This window comes from Acinonyx jubatus, chromosome B1 (assembly GCF_027475565.1).
Source record: "Acinonyx jubatus isolate Ajub_Pintada_27869175 chromosome B1, VMU_Ajub_asm_v1.0, whole genome shotgun sequence".
NCBI lineage: Eukaryota > Metazoa > Chordata > Mammalia > Carnivora > Felidae > Acinonyx > Acinonyx jubatus.
In genome coordinates this window covers 151,875,891-151,892,255 of record NC_069382.1, presented here as the reverse complement: position 1 = coordinate 151,892,255, position 16,365 = coordinate 151,875,891, and the positions used below count along the sequence as shown (strand labels likewise).

Sequence of the window (16,365 nt, the reverse complement as noted above, 5' to 3'; positions counted from 1 at the left end):
GGGTGGAGGGAGAAACAGGATATGATGAGGATCTCAGTTTTTAACATGTAATACTTGAAACCTTTTTAAGCATTCAGTGGAGATTAAAGGGATGTTAAACCTATACTGATATAGGTAATTCAGCTCTAAGGCATTTGGTCTAAGCAGAGTGCGATTATCATCATCATTCAAAAACAAATATTTATTAAGGATTTTTCATTTGTCAAACCTAGTAGTACTACATGTTGGGTTAAAACATTAATAAGATATTAGATTAATAAGATTTCAAGGCACATAATGTTATGTATAGTACATGTTATAGGTGATTGAGTTATATAGTGCTCACAAACACCAAACCTTGGAAATAAGAATACTTGATCGATCATCATAGTGTTACACCATGCCTAAGAGTTTTATTCAATTGGCCATCCTCTTGAAGGGGATGTGGTTTTTTTCATAGCTTGGCCTTCTGAAAGTTCTGTTATGGTATGCTATGATAAAGAAGGCTATACTTACAGCTTTTATTGGCATTTAATATCCATTGTTCTTTTCCTTTCATCTTATTTATAAAATTCAAGTGGTGAGTTGTATCCTGAAGGGCGCTGCTATCACAGTATAGTAAGCACAGGGTGGTTGGTGTTGATGATTTCTGAGCTAGACACTAATACCTGAAAGGTGAATTAATCACTAGACTTTTTTTGTTCTGTCTTTGAGTGTAATGTACTTTTTCTACTGATGTTTTGACATCTGGTATTCTTCTCTTAATAACTCTGCATGGGGTTTTTGATGGACTTATGAAGGCACTGAGAAAAGTAAATACATTTCTAATAATGCAACTACCCAGACAAAGGCAGGAGTTTTTTGGTTTCTTTCTCTTTCTTTCTTTCTTCCTTCCTTCCTTCCTTCCTTTCTTTCTTTCTTTCTTTCTTTCTTTCTTTCTTTCTTTCCTTCTTTCTTTCTCTCTCTCTGTCTCTCTCTCTCTCTCTCTCTCTCTGTCTCTCTCTCTCTCTCTCTCTCTCTCTCTCTCTTGTTAGTGTTTTAGGTCTTTAGGATACATTTGAGAATGTATTATACCTGCCATCTTTCCCATTATAGAAGCCTGCTGTGCTGAACATTGGTGCTTGATACTCAAACACAGCATCTTTCCTTTGAGTCAAAGAAGAGAGCAAATAGCCCTCTGTTCAGGGAACCGGGTAGCACTAACCACTCTCCACATTCAAATAGTAAAAGTAATTTAAGCTATCTGAGACCCAACACTATGTTAGTAGTGTCCCCTGGAGAACAAAGCAGTTAAAGCAAAATTTCATGTAGTTTTCTTTTCATGATTTCAGCTCCTTCCGAGAAATATACCTAGAGTTATGCAGGAATATTTCAAAACGGTTTCATTGACAGTGTGCTAGCAGAGTTCTGTATCAAATAACAACTGTGAAGTCTCATCTGGCAATCTGAGAAGAGCTATGATTTAGGTTACAGCATAGGGACTCACTTGTAAGAGTTTTCATATTCAGAGTAATCTTTGTATGACGTTTGTAAAAAACCTAAAAGTATGAAGTTTGAATAGACACAAGTAATACTGGAAAACCTGGATATTTATGTATTTTGAAAGTGAGTTAACAGTGTGGAAGACAACCAAATGTAGTAACCTCCATCCTAAAATAACAAGCAACGTGTATGATCTACACAGTGGAAAAAGATGTCAATTAGAAATGCATTTCTTTGTTTTTAACTAAAAAATTTCCCATCCTCATATTACACTTGCACTGCTTATGCACATATCCATAAAAATCGAAGTCACTGTTTTTTTTGTCCTTTAAAATTTTGTATGAATGGCATCATACAGATCCCTTTGCCACTTACATTTTTAAAAAATCTAATGTTAGGTTTTTGAGAAGTCCTACTTATGGAAGTTAGGTCTTCAGGGCTTTTCCAGAAACCTGTGAAGAAAAGAGGCATTGACAGTCATGGACAATTTCTGAACTCTGCTCCAATACCTTGGCATGCTGCTGTGTTGGGCCACTATATATTCTAATGCTTCACAGAAGTGTTTTGGGTAGAGTCAATCTACCATAGGGAAGGAATAGAGTCTGGAATCTTGGAACAAGGACAGAAATGAGATAGTACAAAGAACAAGGAACATGGATGGTATGGAACTCTCAAGATTATTTTAACAGAACCAAAAAAAAAATTGCAGTTTTAGTACAGAAGCTTTTATGAGCTTTTTCTTTTTCTTAGCTCTATCTGTATTATGCTGCTATGGGGTATAGTAATACTGAATGCTTATTTTCCATCTATGTATAACAGGCTCTGTTCATGCAAACCCTTCAAGGATCAAGCTTCCTGATCTCCTTAAGCCATTCAATATGAATATAAATCCAGTGTATATCCTCACTCTTTTAGATCTTCCACTAAATAAATGGTGCGCATATGTGGCTGTTCATCAGAATTAACTGGGAATCTTTATAAAAATACATACTTTTATGAACTCAACCTTGGAAATTTTAATAAAGAACCTACAGAACAGAGGAATTGTATTTTTTTATTAAAAAATCCCTTGGTGATTGAAAAAGCATTTCAGTTGAGACACCACTTCCTTAAGCATATAGCTTAATTTTTTAAATAGAGTATTCCCTAGTGGGAGTTGTCAAAGAATTAACCTAAAAAAGTGATATGAGTTGAAAAAATAAAATTTTCCCTGAAATCTTAGGCCAGAATTAAGTTAGGTTGCTTCAACCATTTGCATCCTAAAAGCATATTTAATCAAGAAAGGTACAAACACTACTGACATCCCTGAATAGCAAACTGATTTAAACCTCAGAAAATATAAAATCTTCTACCTGTGGACTAGAAAACCTGAACAATTAAGTTATCTTATTCATTGTGTGTGCATAGGATATTTAGTGTATTATGATAATCATGCTTCATGAATCCAGGCCCTCATAAGACTTCACAATCTGTTATGCATAAGTGCAACTTATGGCTTTTCTGTTGTATTTCCAGCACAGTGATGCGGTCCATGACCTTCTTCTGGATGTGATCACGTGGGTTGGAATTTTGCTGTCCCTTGTTTGTCTCCTGATTTGCATCTTCACATTTTGCTTTTTCCGTGGGCTCCAGAGTGACCGTAACACCATCCACAAGAACCTCTGCATCAGCCTTTTTGTAGCTGAACTGCTCTTCCTGATTGGGATCAACCGAACGGACCAACCAGTAAGCAGCTTCCACTGATGTTAGGAAAAAATGTCTCCATCTCCAGCTTTCTAATATCCAAAATATTCTTGTTTGAAAGTATCCTCTCTTCTAGTTGTCTAAGATAATTGTTAATTTTCAGATCTTACTCAGTTTCCCTTTTTCATACCCCATTGTTGTAAAGAGGCAGTGAATGTTAGGGATGTATGAATGTGCATTTCTTGAGAAATTCTGTTCGTAACCTTGCAATTCTAAGGAACTGTATCTCCTCATTAGTTTGTATGTGTGGGTGTTTGTTTCATTCTGTTTTTATCAGAGCAGAATATTGATGAATGTTAAATAAAATCATGTGGGGAATTGAAGAATATCTCTCCTGATAGATACAATTGTTATTTTTGAAAGTTTATCATATACTCTTTTTTTTTAAGTTTATTTATTTATTTATTTTAGTAATCTTTACACCCAGTGTGGGGCTCCAACCCACAACCCTGATAAGAGTTGTATGCTTTCCTGACTGAGCCAGCCAGGTGCCCCCATCATATACTTAAAAAAAAAAATCAGTTTATATCATATTAAAAACTTCATGTATAAAATGAGTTTTTTTAATTGACCTATTTGGAAAATAGTTTAAACAGTAGGTCATTTTTAGAATTTATAAGCTCTTCCCAAATTTTGTTTGACACACATTTGTGCAAGTTCTGTTTTTACATCTTTAATGCCAGCTTTGTACTTTACTACTATGTTCAGTCATCAGAAAATGAAAGAGAGGAAGGAAAGAAGTAGGAAAAGTAAAAGGGGGAAACGAACTGCACCAGCCAACTGTTTGAGGTGAAACCAAACAGAAAACGTGAATAACAGATAGTATCTAATTATTCAACAGACTCTATGCCTGCTTATACTTTTTGTGAGGCCCGTTCTATTTACTTAGGATTCATGCACATAGCGCAAGTTTGCTTCATGACTAAACTGCAATTGAGAAAAAAAACTTCCATTTTTTTAGAGATGTGTAGGCATAATAAATAATTCATTCCCTTAATGCTGTTCTCTGGTATGTGTCCATAAGTATGGAGTACTTTACAATAAAAATGCAGTTGGATTCATGTTTGTGATTACACATTCATGATTAATGGCTGTAAAGGGTACAATTATGGTGATTTTACTTTTAATTGGTTATCATACACAAATGTGACAGCTTTTCCCATAAATGCATACATATGAATAAGCAATCAAAGTGCACATTGCTTTCCCAAAAGAGTTAAGTCTTCTGATAACAAAAATTAATAGTTGAGGTTCTAACTCTAAAAAGCAAGAAATGGAAAACTGTGCTATTTCCAAGAAGAAATCATTTCATTCTCTTGTTAACCTGCAATTCAAATGCTGTGTGATTTCTTTTCATTTAGAAACCTTATTCATACTTTTGTTTCCTAACGTACATATGGTATGACAAACTTCACCACACGTTGTGTGCTGCACAAACTAACTTCTGACAAGTAGCCTAGAGAACAAAGATTGATATGAAAAAGTTGAGTAGAGTGCATCTTAGCCCAACTTGTCTTTCTTCTTGTTGCTGGATAAGTGTCCTCTTCCTGCCTTTTCTACGGTGAGTAGGCTCGGCTTTGTCTCTAGCCTGGTGACGTGAGACATCCTCATCGCCATCTCTCTTACTTGGTGAAACTGACTTGGCCTTTGTCTCTGTCTCAAGGATCATACTTATCATTGAATCTGTAATAATCTGATGATTTCTATAAATTTGTTGCCTTTTTTTAGTAGGAGCTATAGATTTTTAACTAGAATTTCTTAAATTAAAAATAAAGACTGCTGCTTCCCCAAGGAGTGAGAATTCCAGAACTCACATAAGAAAATGAATATATGGTCAGCTGAAACTCGTAGTGCCTTAGAGAATATGCCAAAGTAGGGGCTGGCTGTCTTCTAGGCCAACATTTTTTATAACAAAAAAAAAAAAAATAAGGAAAGAAAGAAAGAAAGAGAAAGAAAGAAAGAAAGAAAAAGGAAGAAATAGAGGGAAAGAAAGTACTCTGGAGCCTTCTATTTTATTTTATTTTAAACCTACTTTTATACTTTTTAGTATGAACTTCCCAATGCCACCTTAAATCCTTTCTGAAATCAAGCAGGGAAGAAATAAACAAGCAAATAATAATAATGAATTGGTGATCCCATCACAAAATACTATAATTATTTTATTTTTATTTTTTAATCGTTATTTATTTTGAGAGAGACAGCAAGCATGAGCAGGGGAGGAGCAGACAGAGAGGGAGAGAGAGAATCCCAAGCAGGCCCCATGCCATCAGCACAGAGCCCGCTGCAGGGTTGCAACCTAGGAACTAGGAGATGGTGACCTGAGCTGAGACTGAGTCAGATGCTCAACCAACTGAGCCATCCAGGCGCCCCTCGTTTTGAATTTTAAGAGCTTTTATTCTCCTTGGTTTTAATGTTTCTCTTTCATTTACAATTGAAGAATTTAATATGTTAGAACACCCATGATTAAGGCCAAGAAAAATAATTCATAGTTATATTTTTAAAACTTTAATCTCAGAAATAATTATCAATAACTAGGCTCTTATTAGAACTTTTTCCTAAATTTTATTATTTTTCCTTATAATACTATGCTGTCATCTGTAAGACATTATTAGTAGAATGTTAAATATAGTTTTGAAAGGTAGGTTATACTTAATTAGGTTTTAATATCTGAAATTTAAGAATCTTATTTAGGTTATTTTTTGACAGACCTATTGTATTACCGCAGTCTTGATAAAATTTTTTTTAAGTTTATTTTTATTCACTTTGAGAGAGAGAGAGAGAGAGACAGGATCCCAAGCAGGCTCCATGCCATCAGCACAGAGCCCACTGCGGAGCTCAAACTCACAAACCATGAGATCATGACCTGAGCCGAAATCAAGAATCAGACGTTTAACTGACTGAGCCACCCGGGCGCCCTGATAAATATTTGTTTTGATGTTATGGTAGTTGGTGATATTTCGTTTGGTTGTCATTCAAATCATTTGTTCTCTTTCCTCCTAGATTGCCTGTGCAGTTTTTGCTGCCCTACTACATTTCTTCTTCTTGGCGGCCTTCACCTGGATGTTCCTGGAGGGAGTGCAACTCTATATCATGCTGGTGGAGGTTTTTGAGAGTGAGCATTCACGGAGGAAATACTTTTACCTGGTTGGCTATGGGATGCCTGCGCTCATAGTGGCTGTGTCCGCGGCGGTAGACTACAGGAGTTATGGAACAGATAAAGTGTGAGTTTATGTTTTCTTTCCTTTTTCTTTTTCTTTTCTCTTTTGAAATCTAGTTGAAATAAATGCCTTGTATTTTCTTGGAAGCTAAGGTCTTTATATCACCTCATAGCAATAGATGTTTGAACTGGAGAAGCAAATGGGAGTAATTCAATTCATGAGTATACTTTTGTTATGAGGTAGAAAGAGGAAAAACCTTGAGATTCAGTATGATTCTGTTAGAAAAGAACTTAATTGTCCCACAACTACATCATACACTTGAGTAATTATAAGAAGATGATTTTTAATATCTTTCAGAGCATTGAGACATTTGTCAAATGTAGAACTAGCTATGTCAGAAACTGTGTATTCAGAGGACAGTGTAGTCCCTGATATTAATGGCTTCTGTTCTTCCTTACCTGTCAGTTCTAGTTACCGGAAATAAATTTATATCATTAACAGAAAGAGAGACAATAGGAACAGGGGCAGCTTGTATTTTTCCCTTTTTTTTTCCCTAGGTGAGTATTGGGTCATAGAGATGAATTTTGGTTTCAGTGTGCATTCAAATTGGTGAGACATACATGTAGAGATGTCCAACATACTGGAAAGGAACTCAGTGAAAAATATTTTTGTAATCCACATCAATATAACAGTTGGAACCCTGAGCATGAATGAAAGTTTCAATAGTAAAACATTAGAAAGAAGACCAAGATAGATCTCTGATGAATACCCACATTTAGGACATAGATTGAGGCGGAAAAATAAAAATAGAGAAAGGCGAGAGGTGACCAGAGCCTTGAAAGAGAATCATGAGGAAAATGAGAAGGCAGTTTCAGGATGGTGTTTCAGAACACCATCTGTAGTGTTCTATATCAAAGATAATTCAAGTAGGATAAGCACTGAGGAAAAATGATTTGTCCTTTGCAACAATTATTTTGCTAGTGCTGGAAGCAGAAACCAAATTGGAAGATTCAAAGAGAGAAGTCAATAGCAAGATAGTAGAGTTTTCAAGTATTACCTGCACCCTGAAAAAGTTTGAGAAATAATGAAAGGATTAACTCATGATAACAGTAGTGAAGAAGAATTTTTAAAAATAAAGTCCGAAGAATGTCTAGGGTGGGAAGAATCAAGTTGATAGGAGGAGACTACTAGAGAGAAAATATCTTATGCTTCATTTGTATTTAATATAGAGAGAGGCTGAATGAAAAGGAAAGGTCCTGGGGGATAGAAAGGCATAAGATTGTACATAAGATTAGGAAAACCTTATTTAATAATGAAAGTGGCATTGGAATTCATGTGGTCCAAGACATTAATTTTACAGATGAAAAAAAAATCAAAGATCAGTTAATTAATTGCCTGGCCCATGATGCTAGAGCTAGTTAGTGGCAGATGTGTGTGATAAAACAGGTCAGATTTATTTCCACTAAACTAGGATGTTTTGGGAAGAGTAAAATGACCCCTCTCTTCTGAGATGAGTATGAAGGAAAGAAAAGATAAGATAAATTTCGAAGTGGAAGAACTTTTCCATCAAGCAGAAGAACCTGACTTCAGCTGAGTGAATAGGTGAGGTCATTTGGAGAGGACAGGAGATTTGAAAAGCCTTGAAATGAGCACTATGGAAAATGTGTTAAGGAGCCAATTAGACATTAATAAGATTTCCAAGCAGTAGTGAAGGCTCAGATGAGGTTAGATAACATCAATTTGTACAGAAGTTAATAAGCCAAATTTCATGACTTGCCACCAGCAATCAGCAGCCTGAATATGCTGGCAATAAAGCAGCTCACTTCCCAGAAGAGAGAATTCATAAGGAGAGAAGACAAGCAGAAGTGTTACTGGGAGCACAGTTAAAGTGGAATACATGTCTGTTCCGAGGCACGAACACTGTGATTGAAAGAAGACTGTCTCACTTCTGTTGATTGTCCCCCCCTCCTCCCCTGCCCGGAGTACGGTGAAGGCTATATGAGGCCATTTGTCTAAATACAACAATAATAATTTCTTAATCTGACCTTTATGAATTGTGGTCAAGTCTGAGTTCATTTTGTGGATCCCAGTGACCACTGTAGAACAAATTAGGATTGAAGACATTAAAAATGTTTGCCTCTAAAGACCTCTTAGGGGTGGGGGGATTAAATCAAAAGTTTGTTGTTGTTGTTGTTGTTGTTTTTAATAACACCTTTATTGATATAATCCACATACCATAAAATTCACTCTTTCAAAGTGTATGCTTCAGTAGATTTTAGTACATTCACAGTTATACACCCATCACCACCATCTAATTTTACAACGTTTTCATCAACTTAAAAAGGAACTCTCTAGCAGTCACTACACTTAGGTCATCGGATTTTATACTTTAATTAATGTACATCCCCTCTCAGATATTAAATTGAATGATATGTAATTATTTGTGACCTTATAGCATTCGAATATTCTTCTCAATAATTTCATTTTACTCTCTTGCAGTTCCTGATTTGCTTTTATTTTATTTATTTTTTTCTTTTTAGATATTTCCAAATTTTCCTGTTACTAAACTGACTCAGACTTGCTTGCTTTGTGTTTTAGTCATTTATTTTGAGACAGATGTCATTTTCTGGATAGTAGGAATCTATCTTTTCTTAGAATCAATAATATGTAAGTCTCTTGTGACTGTTCAATCTTTGGCCATCATTGCTTTAATTTCCTGCACCATAACTGGAAGCTCTCATTTACTGACATTATTACTGTGTGGGAATAGAGGCTAATTTACTTCCCAGGCACTGATTTAAAATAAGCCTTGATAATAGTTCGGTTCCACAATTATGATTTTTCCCAACACAAAGAGCAACAAAGCAGATATAGAGAAAAGGAAGGATAGATGAAAGAGGGAGAGAGGAGAATAAGGAAAATTGCTTAAAATTCTATCATAGGCAGGCATAGAGCATTTGGTGGCTCTTTTGTGCATCTTAAATACATTGTCCACAGAGAGACCTTCAGAATACATGGAAAAAAAATGTTTAACTTCTACCGATTGGGAATTCATCCAACCCAGTGTCTATTTTGCCCATTGAAGAAGCAGGTGTGGAGAAAGAAACATTATTCAGTCATTTGTATTTACTTGAGAAGCTGAAATGAACAGATCATGTTTTCTATCAGGTGTTTAATCAAGATATCTTCTCAAAGAAAAATCTAAGCGATGAATTTTTACACAACTCGAAGGATTTCTATGTATAGAATTATATATCTTGTTCCTTATTATCAAATCTGTCTTTGTTGTTCCAGTTTCTGTTACTATTGTTCATTGCTTTTATTTGACTTTGGATGGCATTCCTGACTCCCTGTTCATCTCCTCTTTTTTTCATGTAAATCTACTATCTCAATTGCACTGTTCCTTTTGTTTGTCTGTTTACCAGCGGCCCCTTCTTATATGCTACATTGACTTTTTTTTTAATACAAATCCAGTCTTAAATAAATTGGAATTAGCCAGAATTCAGAACATATTATCAGCCACTTTCTGTAAATTCTTATTAAGCTCAATACATTGAATTTTTATGTCTAGGAAATCTATTTCACTTATTATTGGAACTTTATTATTATTATTAAGTTTTTACTCCTCAGTTTCAACCACTCAGAGTACATCTAGAATAAAACCATTGAATATATATTATGGTAATCCAAATAATAATAAACCTTTTTCCCTTTTCTCTCCTCTTAATGTACTTATATTTTACTATACTGCCAATGAGATTTTATCTCTGAAAACTTTAATAATAATAATAATAATAATAATAGTAGTAGTAATAATTGCTTACATTTCTAAAAAGTAGAGAAGCATATCAATGGGAGATAAAATCAGAGATAAAATTACTTTTATAGGTTAAATAAATGTTATTTTGATGCAGATAGTGGTAACTATCATATTTCATCTGGCTGATGCGTTATGATGTGTTTTTCTATGAAATGTTGTTAGGGTTGTTGATTACTAAACACATACACACAAAACACACATAATTTGTTTTTGAGAAGTTGCTTAGTTTGCCATCAATTTACAATGCTTGTAAGATAATTTTATTATTATTTTCTGATATCATTTAGTGAAATCTTTTTAATCTGTGCTGACAGTATTCTCGAGAATGTACTTAGAATTACATTTAGTCACAATAATTGGACATTCAAAAAATGAGTTTAGAAGATCAGTATAGTCATTTAAAAAAATAAGTAACTCTCAGCTGGTGGACTACATTCTAAATTGTACCGTTAACAATGGGCATTTATTCAATTTTATCTCTGTTGTTGTTTCTTCTCTTAGTCTCTCTTATACTCTTATCCGTATGCACGTTCAGTGACGTCATCCAATAAATGATACTGTCAGACAATAAAGGCTGGCATTGACTTAACGATAATTTAAACAGGGCTGATTTGGAATTTTTGTGCTAGATACTTTTATTTTATGACCTGAAACTAGTTCATGTAAATTTTAATTACCTCAATATTACCAAAAAAATGCAAACCATTTTAACAGTTAAATTTTCTTTAAAGAGAAAATCACATTTATAGTTTATACCACTTTCCTCACAATCAAATAATATAAGAGAAAGGAGTGGTTAACATGATGGGTAGATGGGAAAAGGATTGGGAGCAGGTTCCAGGAGGAGGGAGGGCTTGGAACCGAGTAAAGCCCAAAAAATAGTCCAAGATTTAAAACGTGGGCTTGAGTATTTGTAAGGGGTTTCCGAAATATGTCAATTAGGTCATAAACATTTATAGTGAATCAGAACATCATTGAGTACTAGAAGCATAACCAAGGTCTTAAAAATAATTGAAATCAAATTTTATGATCTGAAAATTATTATAAATCATCTATTAAGTCTTATATTTGTCTCCTAACTCAATAGTTTAAGAACAACTCTAAAAGAGGTAGTCTCCCCTGTGCTGGTTAAAAACCCCCACCCCCAGTTTTTTATTTTCACTTCATTAGTCAACCCATGTAATCATTTGGGTAGAAAAGTGAGTATTGATTTTTTTTAATTGTTTTTCAATGTTTATTTATTTTTGAGAGAGACAGACCATGAGTGGGGGAGGGGCAGAGAGAGCCAGAGACACAGAATTTGAAGCCGGTTCTAGGCTCCAAGCTGTCAGCACAGAACCTGACACTGGGCTTGAACTCATGAGCTGTGAGATCGTGACCTGAGCTGAAGTCAGATGCTTAACCAACTGAGCCACCCAGGCACCCCTAAAAATGTTTTTTAATATTTATTTTTGAGAGACAGAGCACGAGTGGGGGAGGGGCAGAGAGATGGAGACAGAATCCGAAGCAGGCTGCAGGCTCTGAGCTGTCAGCACAGACCTGACTCAGGGCTTGAACTCATGAACTGAGAGATCATGACCTGAGCCGAAGTTGGACGCTTAACCAACTGAGCCCCTTGATATTTTTTAAATACTAGATTATAATATTATTAAACAAGGAGCCCAGCTAAATAACATTGAATTGGATGGGGACTCCTGGCCGGCTCAGTGGGTAGAGCATGTGACTCAGATCTTAGGGCCTTGAGCTCCAGCCCCACCTCAGGGGCTGTAGCTATGGACAGGTCACTTAGATTTCCAGAGTTTCATTCTCCAATCTATAATTCCAATCAATAAGCACCTTGCAAAACTATTACAAAGTTTGAGAATATGTGTTTTTGTATATATGATTAAATAGATATGTATATGTGTATGTGTATGAATATATATATATATCTTTTTTAAATTTATAATAAATAAATGTTTATTTCTGAGAGAGTGTGAGCAGGGGAGAGGCAGAGAGGGAGAGGGGGACAGAAGACCCAAAGTGGATTCTTCACTGACAGCAGAGAGCCCAATGTGGGGCTCGAACTTAGAAAGTGCGAGATCATGACCCGAGCCAAAGTCGGATGCTTAACTGAGCCACCTAGCGCCCCTATATATAAGTAAGCATATATGTAAAGTATCTGGTATATATAAGCATTTATTGAATTAGAAATATTATTATTACTGGTACTATTATTTGTCTGATACAAATAAAGAAATACAGATTTTATGATTAGCAACATTGTTCTAATTTAGTACAATAAATTGTATTAAAAGCATCCGTTTATAGAGTAGTAATTACAATTCTTATGTTGTTGCCTCAATTAACTTAAGCAATGTGGGACCATGGGAAATATTCCAACAGTTAGTAATAATAAATTAAAGCTTTCCTAACCTTTGTAGTCCACCCTAAAAGTGTGGGATGTATTTTGCTGATGAAGTAGTGAAACATTTATCTTTCAAGTAACATACTGGGGACATGAAGATAATATAACCTGCATTTCATCTATGAGATCTAGTGCTGAATTCTGCGATCCCAATCTGTAGGTGAACCACAAATGCTAGTCTTGACTACCATGGTCACACTCCATTCCTGCATCACTCTGCCAATATTTTTTCCAGTTCATATACTTGCTCACAAAGTATTTCAAGATTAGATGCATGAGTGTGCTATGATGAAAATGGCATTAAAAAATCTGAACAGGGCGGGGCAACTGGGTGGCTCAGTCGGTTGAGCGTCTGACTTCAGCTCAGGTCATGGTCTCGCAGTTCGTGGGTTCAAACCCCACGTTGGGCTCTGTGCTGACAGCTCAGAGCCTGGAGCCTGTTTCAGATTCTGTGTCTCCCTCTCTCTCTGACCTTCCCCCATTCATGCTCTGTCTCTCTCTATCTCAAAAATAAATAAACGTTAAAAAAATCTGAACAGGGGTAAAAAAAGTCTTAACAAGGGCGCCTGGGTGGCTTCAGTCAGTTAAACATCTGGCTCTTGATTTCAACTCAGGTCATGATCTCACAGTTCATGAATTAGAGCCCCACATCAGGCTCTGCACTGACAGTATGAAACCTGCCTGGGATTCTCTCTCTCTCTCTCTCTCTCAAAATAAATAATCTTAAAAAAAATCTTAAAAGACATACTATGCACTGAGTTTAGAACCAAAGTTATTATGCTTGAAGTATATATTTGCCCCTTTTCCCCCTCACTTCCTTTTTTTCTTGCCCCAATTCTCTTTATTCCTTCTTTTCTCTCTCAATCTTGCCAGATATTTGTAGTACAAATATAAAGAGATCTGCATATGTTACAGAGAAAAGAAATATTATGTATTATACAAACTCTCATAAACAACCTGATATAATTAAGCCTTGTAAGTTTTATGGTCTAGTAGTAGCCAAATATTGTTTATTGGCTACATTTAATACTCACCAAGGATGGTTCAGTCTGCAATTTGGAGTCGAGTAGAAGTGAAGAAAACACCATTGTTAACTTATGTTGTTTCAGACCCTGGAGAATAGTCAGATATCTAGTTGGATAAGAGTAAATTAAATAGGCAACAAAATATAATGTCCCAGAGCATATTAATGACACTATATTAAACATGCTAACTTGACATAAGGAAGTAGATTCTGATAATGTTACTGAAATCTAAAAGCACTGTAAAACAAATGTTTTAGGTGGCACTTAATATACGTTGGGTAATTAACTTACCAGTTTTCTAAATACAGAATCAGACATTTTCTAAAATGACTAATGATAATAAAATGGTAATTTAATACTAGAAGAAAATAAGCTTTAGAAGTATGTTTTGTCTATTTCTCTTGTCTTGTTTTGAGAAATTAATTTGTTTTATTATTTCTGTGTATACATGAAGGTGATAAAGGCTGGGTTGATAATTGACATTTTTATGGAAGACTGTTCTGATATCAACACTTTATTATTTAATTTGCAATATGATTTCTTAACATTTTAGAAGAGAATAATTCTGCAATATGCCAGTTCTTTTGAATATTTAATCAGTAAACTTGTATTAATATAGTAAGACTTCATCAAATATATTCTGGTTTTACAATTTGAAAAATGCTACAAAAAGATAATTTTTATGACTTCTTTGTATTAGACAAATGGGAAAAAGTCAAGGTTTATGATATATGACAAGCGCTCCTTTGAATTCCAAAATATATCTGATCTCACAATATTTTTCAACATGACTTCAAATAAGCATGTAGTGAGGTCAGAATGTACTTGCTTTTTCAACTGCAAGCCATCTCTTTTGTACTGGTATAAACATCCTTTATAAATTATATTCATATGACTGAATTTCATTAGAAAAAGAAATTGACATATCTTAAAAATTAGCAAGAATGGTCTATTAACATTAATGGCTTCACAAATTAAATATTGCTTAGTGGATGAAGGCAATTTTCAGATAAATCATATTCTTCAATAACAGGTCTGTCTAGCCATTTGCAAGCTGGACTTTATTGTGCTTCATGAAGTAAGTTGTTCCTCTCACATTTGTCTCCTCTTAACCTGAGCATTTTCACTATAGCCACATCACACTGAATGGCCTAGACTTCTTGAGTACCATGACATGGGATATATGTGTCCATGCATGTAATAAACACCTGACATAATACTCTCCTTTACCTTAAAGCCAGGTGAATTCTTTCAACATTGGCACAGGGAACTCGGGGCAGGAATCATTCAAACTTTTAAGTTAGTTAATGGGAAAGAGAGAAAGCTTTGAGAAAACCAGCATGTGGCCAAAAACAACAGCAGGTGTGGCCATATGGCAATCGAATTAGAAAAGGGATTTTTGCCACACTGCCTTCCAGAAGATAGTCAAGCCCAGAGAGTGCTCAAGAAGGGATGATTTACTCAGTACATTTTAAGTGTTTCATATTGCCTCTTTCACTGATCCTCTCCAAAGGGAATTTAAATCTATTACACCAAATAGATATTGTTGCATTTTCTTAAAAAATAAAAAAATAATAATTTCTAAAGTAATTTCAGTTCCACATTTAAAGATCATTATGCCAAAAGCATGTTTATTTCCAAATAAAGCATTTGCTGAGACTGTTTTCCAAAAAGTAAAGCTTTGTAAGGCTAAAACTTAATGGCATTATTTCATTTTAACAACACATTTGGTAAGATGATTTAAAAATTTTAAATTCCCTACCTAGTCCAAAGCACTCTGTAATAACATAATTTAAATTATCCTTATAAGAATCCTTAACCTGTAGAGTAACATTTTTTCAGAAGTTCTTGAAGCACATTTTCTTTTAAAAAGAATTTGAAGATGTGTTTTATGTCTTAAATTAGCTCTCAAAAACACATTTGACCTACAAAACAACAAGAGCTATACTATTAACAGTCATTACAAAATTTATTAGTATTGTATCATGTTATAATTTCAGCAGCATTCTTGGACTCTGTGTGTGTGTGTGTGTGTGTGTGTGTGTGTGTGTGTGTGTTCTAATATGGGAAAATGTCCATGCTTTGTCTTTTATTGTTCTTATCTTGAGGTCTTGAAGGAAAATATGGTCTTTGATGAGAACCAAGAGAGATTCATGAATACTTCCTCTGTTCTGGTCTTCCCCCTCCACACACACACACCTGTATTAGGGTGAGAGCAAACTACCCTGTGGTCAGCATGAAGATAATATTCATATTTCAAACCTGAATTTTCTGGTTTGATTCTGCTTGTTGGCACCACCATACATTTATTTTCCATGACCACAGTTTTTGGACAACACACCAACAAAAAGATAACTAATTAAGCAAGCTAAGAGCTGGCAGTTTAAGTGTTTATTGTTTCCATGATAGCATTTTTTCAAGTAGGATTGTTATGTTTATCTTGAATATAGAAAAAAATATCCATCTATGTAAAAAAATATGAACTTGTAGTCAGTTTCTTTTTGGAGGGCAAATATTAAACTTCTGTTGAAATTACATATATTTAACTTAGTAGAAGAAAGCTGGATTTTTGTTGTTTTAAAATTGATCTTTTCAGAGTATATGGTTATTTTTAATTTGCTTAAAAATTTAGGATTTAACCTTTTTTAAAAAATTAAGTTATGGAAAAGTCAAAAGAAAAACAGTAAACATCACTGCCTCAATCACTCAGATGTTAGACTGTTGTATTTTGGCATGTTGTTTCCAGTAATT

General features: G+C 34.7%; 1 protein-coding gene across 26 annotated transcripts in view; it reads left to right on the top strand.

The window, feature by feature from the left end:
* The window catches only part of ADGRL3 (adhesion G protein-coupled receptor L3), an 818,271-nt gene that overhangs the window by 718,074 nt on the left and 83,832 nt on the right, over positions 1-16,365 (top strand). For all 26 annotated transcript variants that reach the window (XM_053217310.1, XM_053217313.1, XM_053217311.1 and 23 more), the window contains 2 exons: positions 2,977-3,186; positions 6,205-6,425. In XM_053217310.1, the coding sequence (XP_053073285.1) occupies positions 2,977-3,186; positions 6,205-6,425 (431 nt within the window). The remainder of the gene's footprint in view (positions 1-2,976; positions 3,187-6,204; positions 6,426-16,365) is intronic.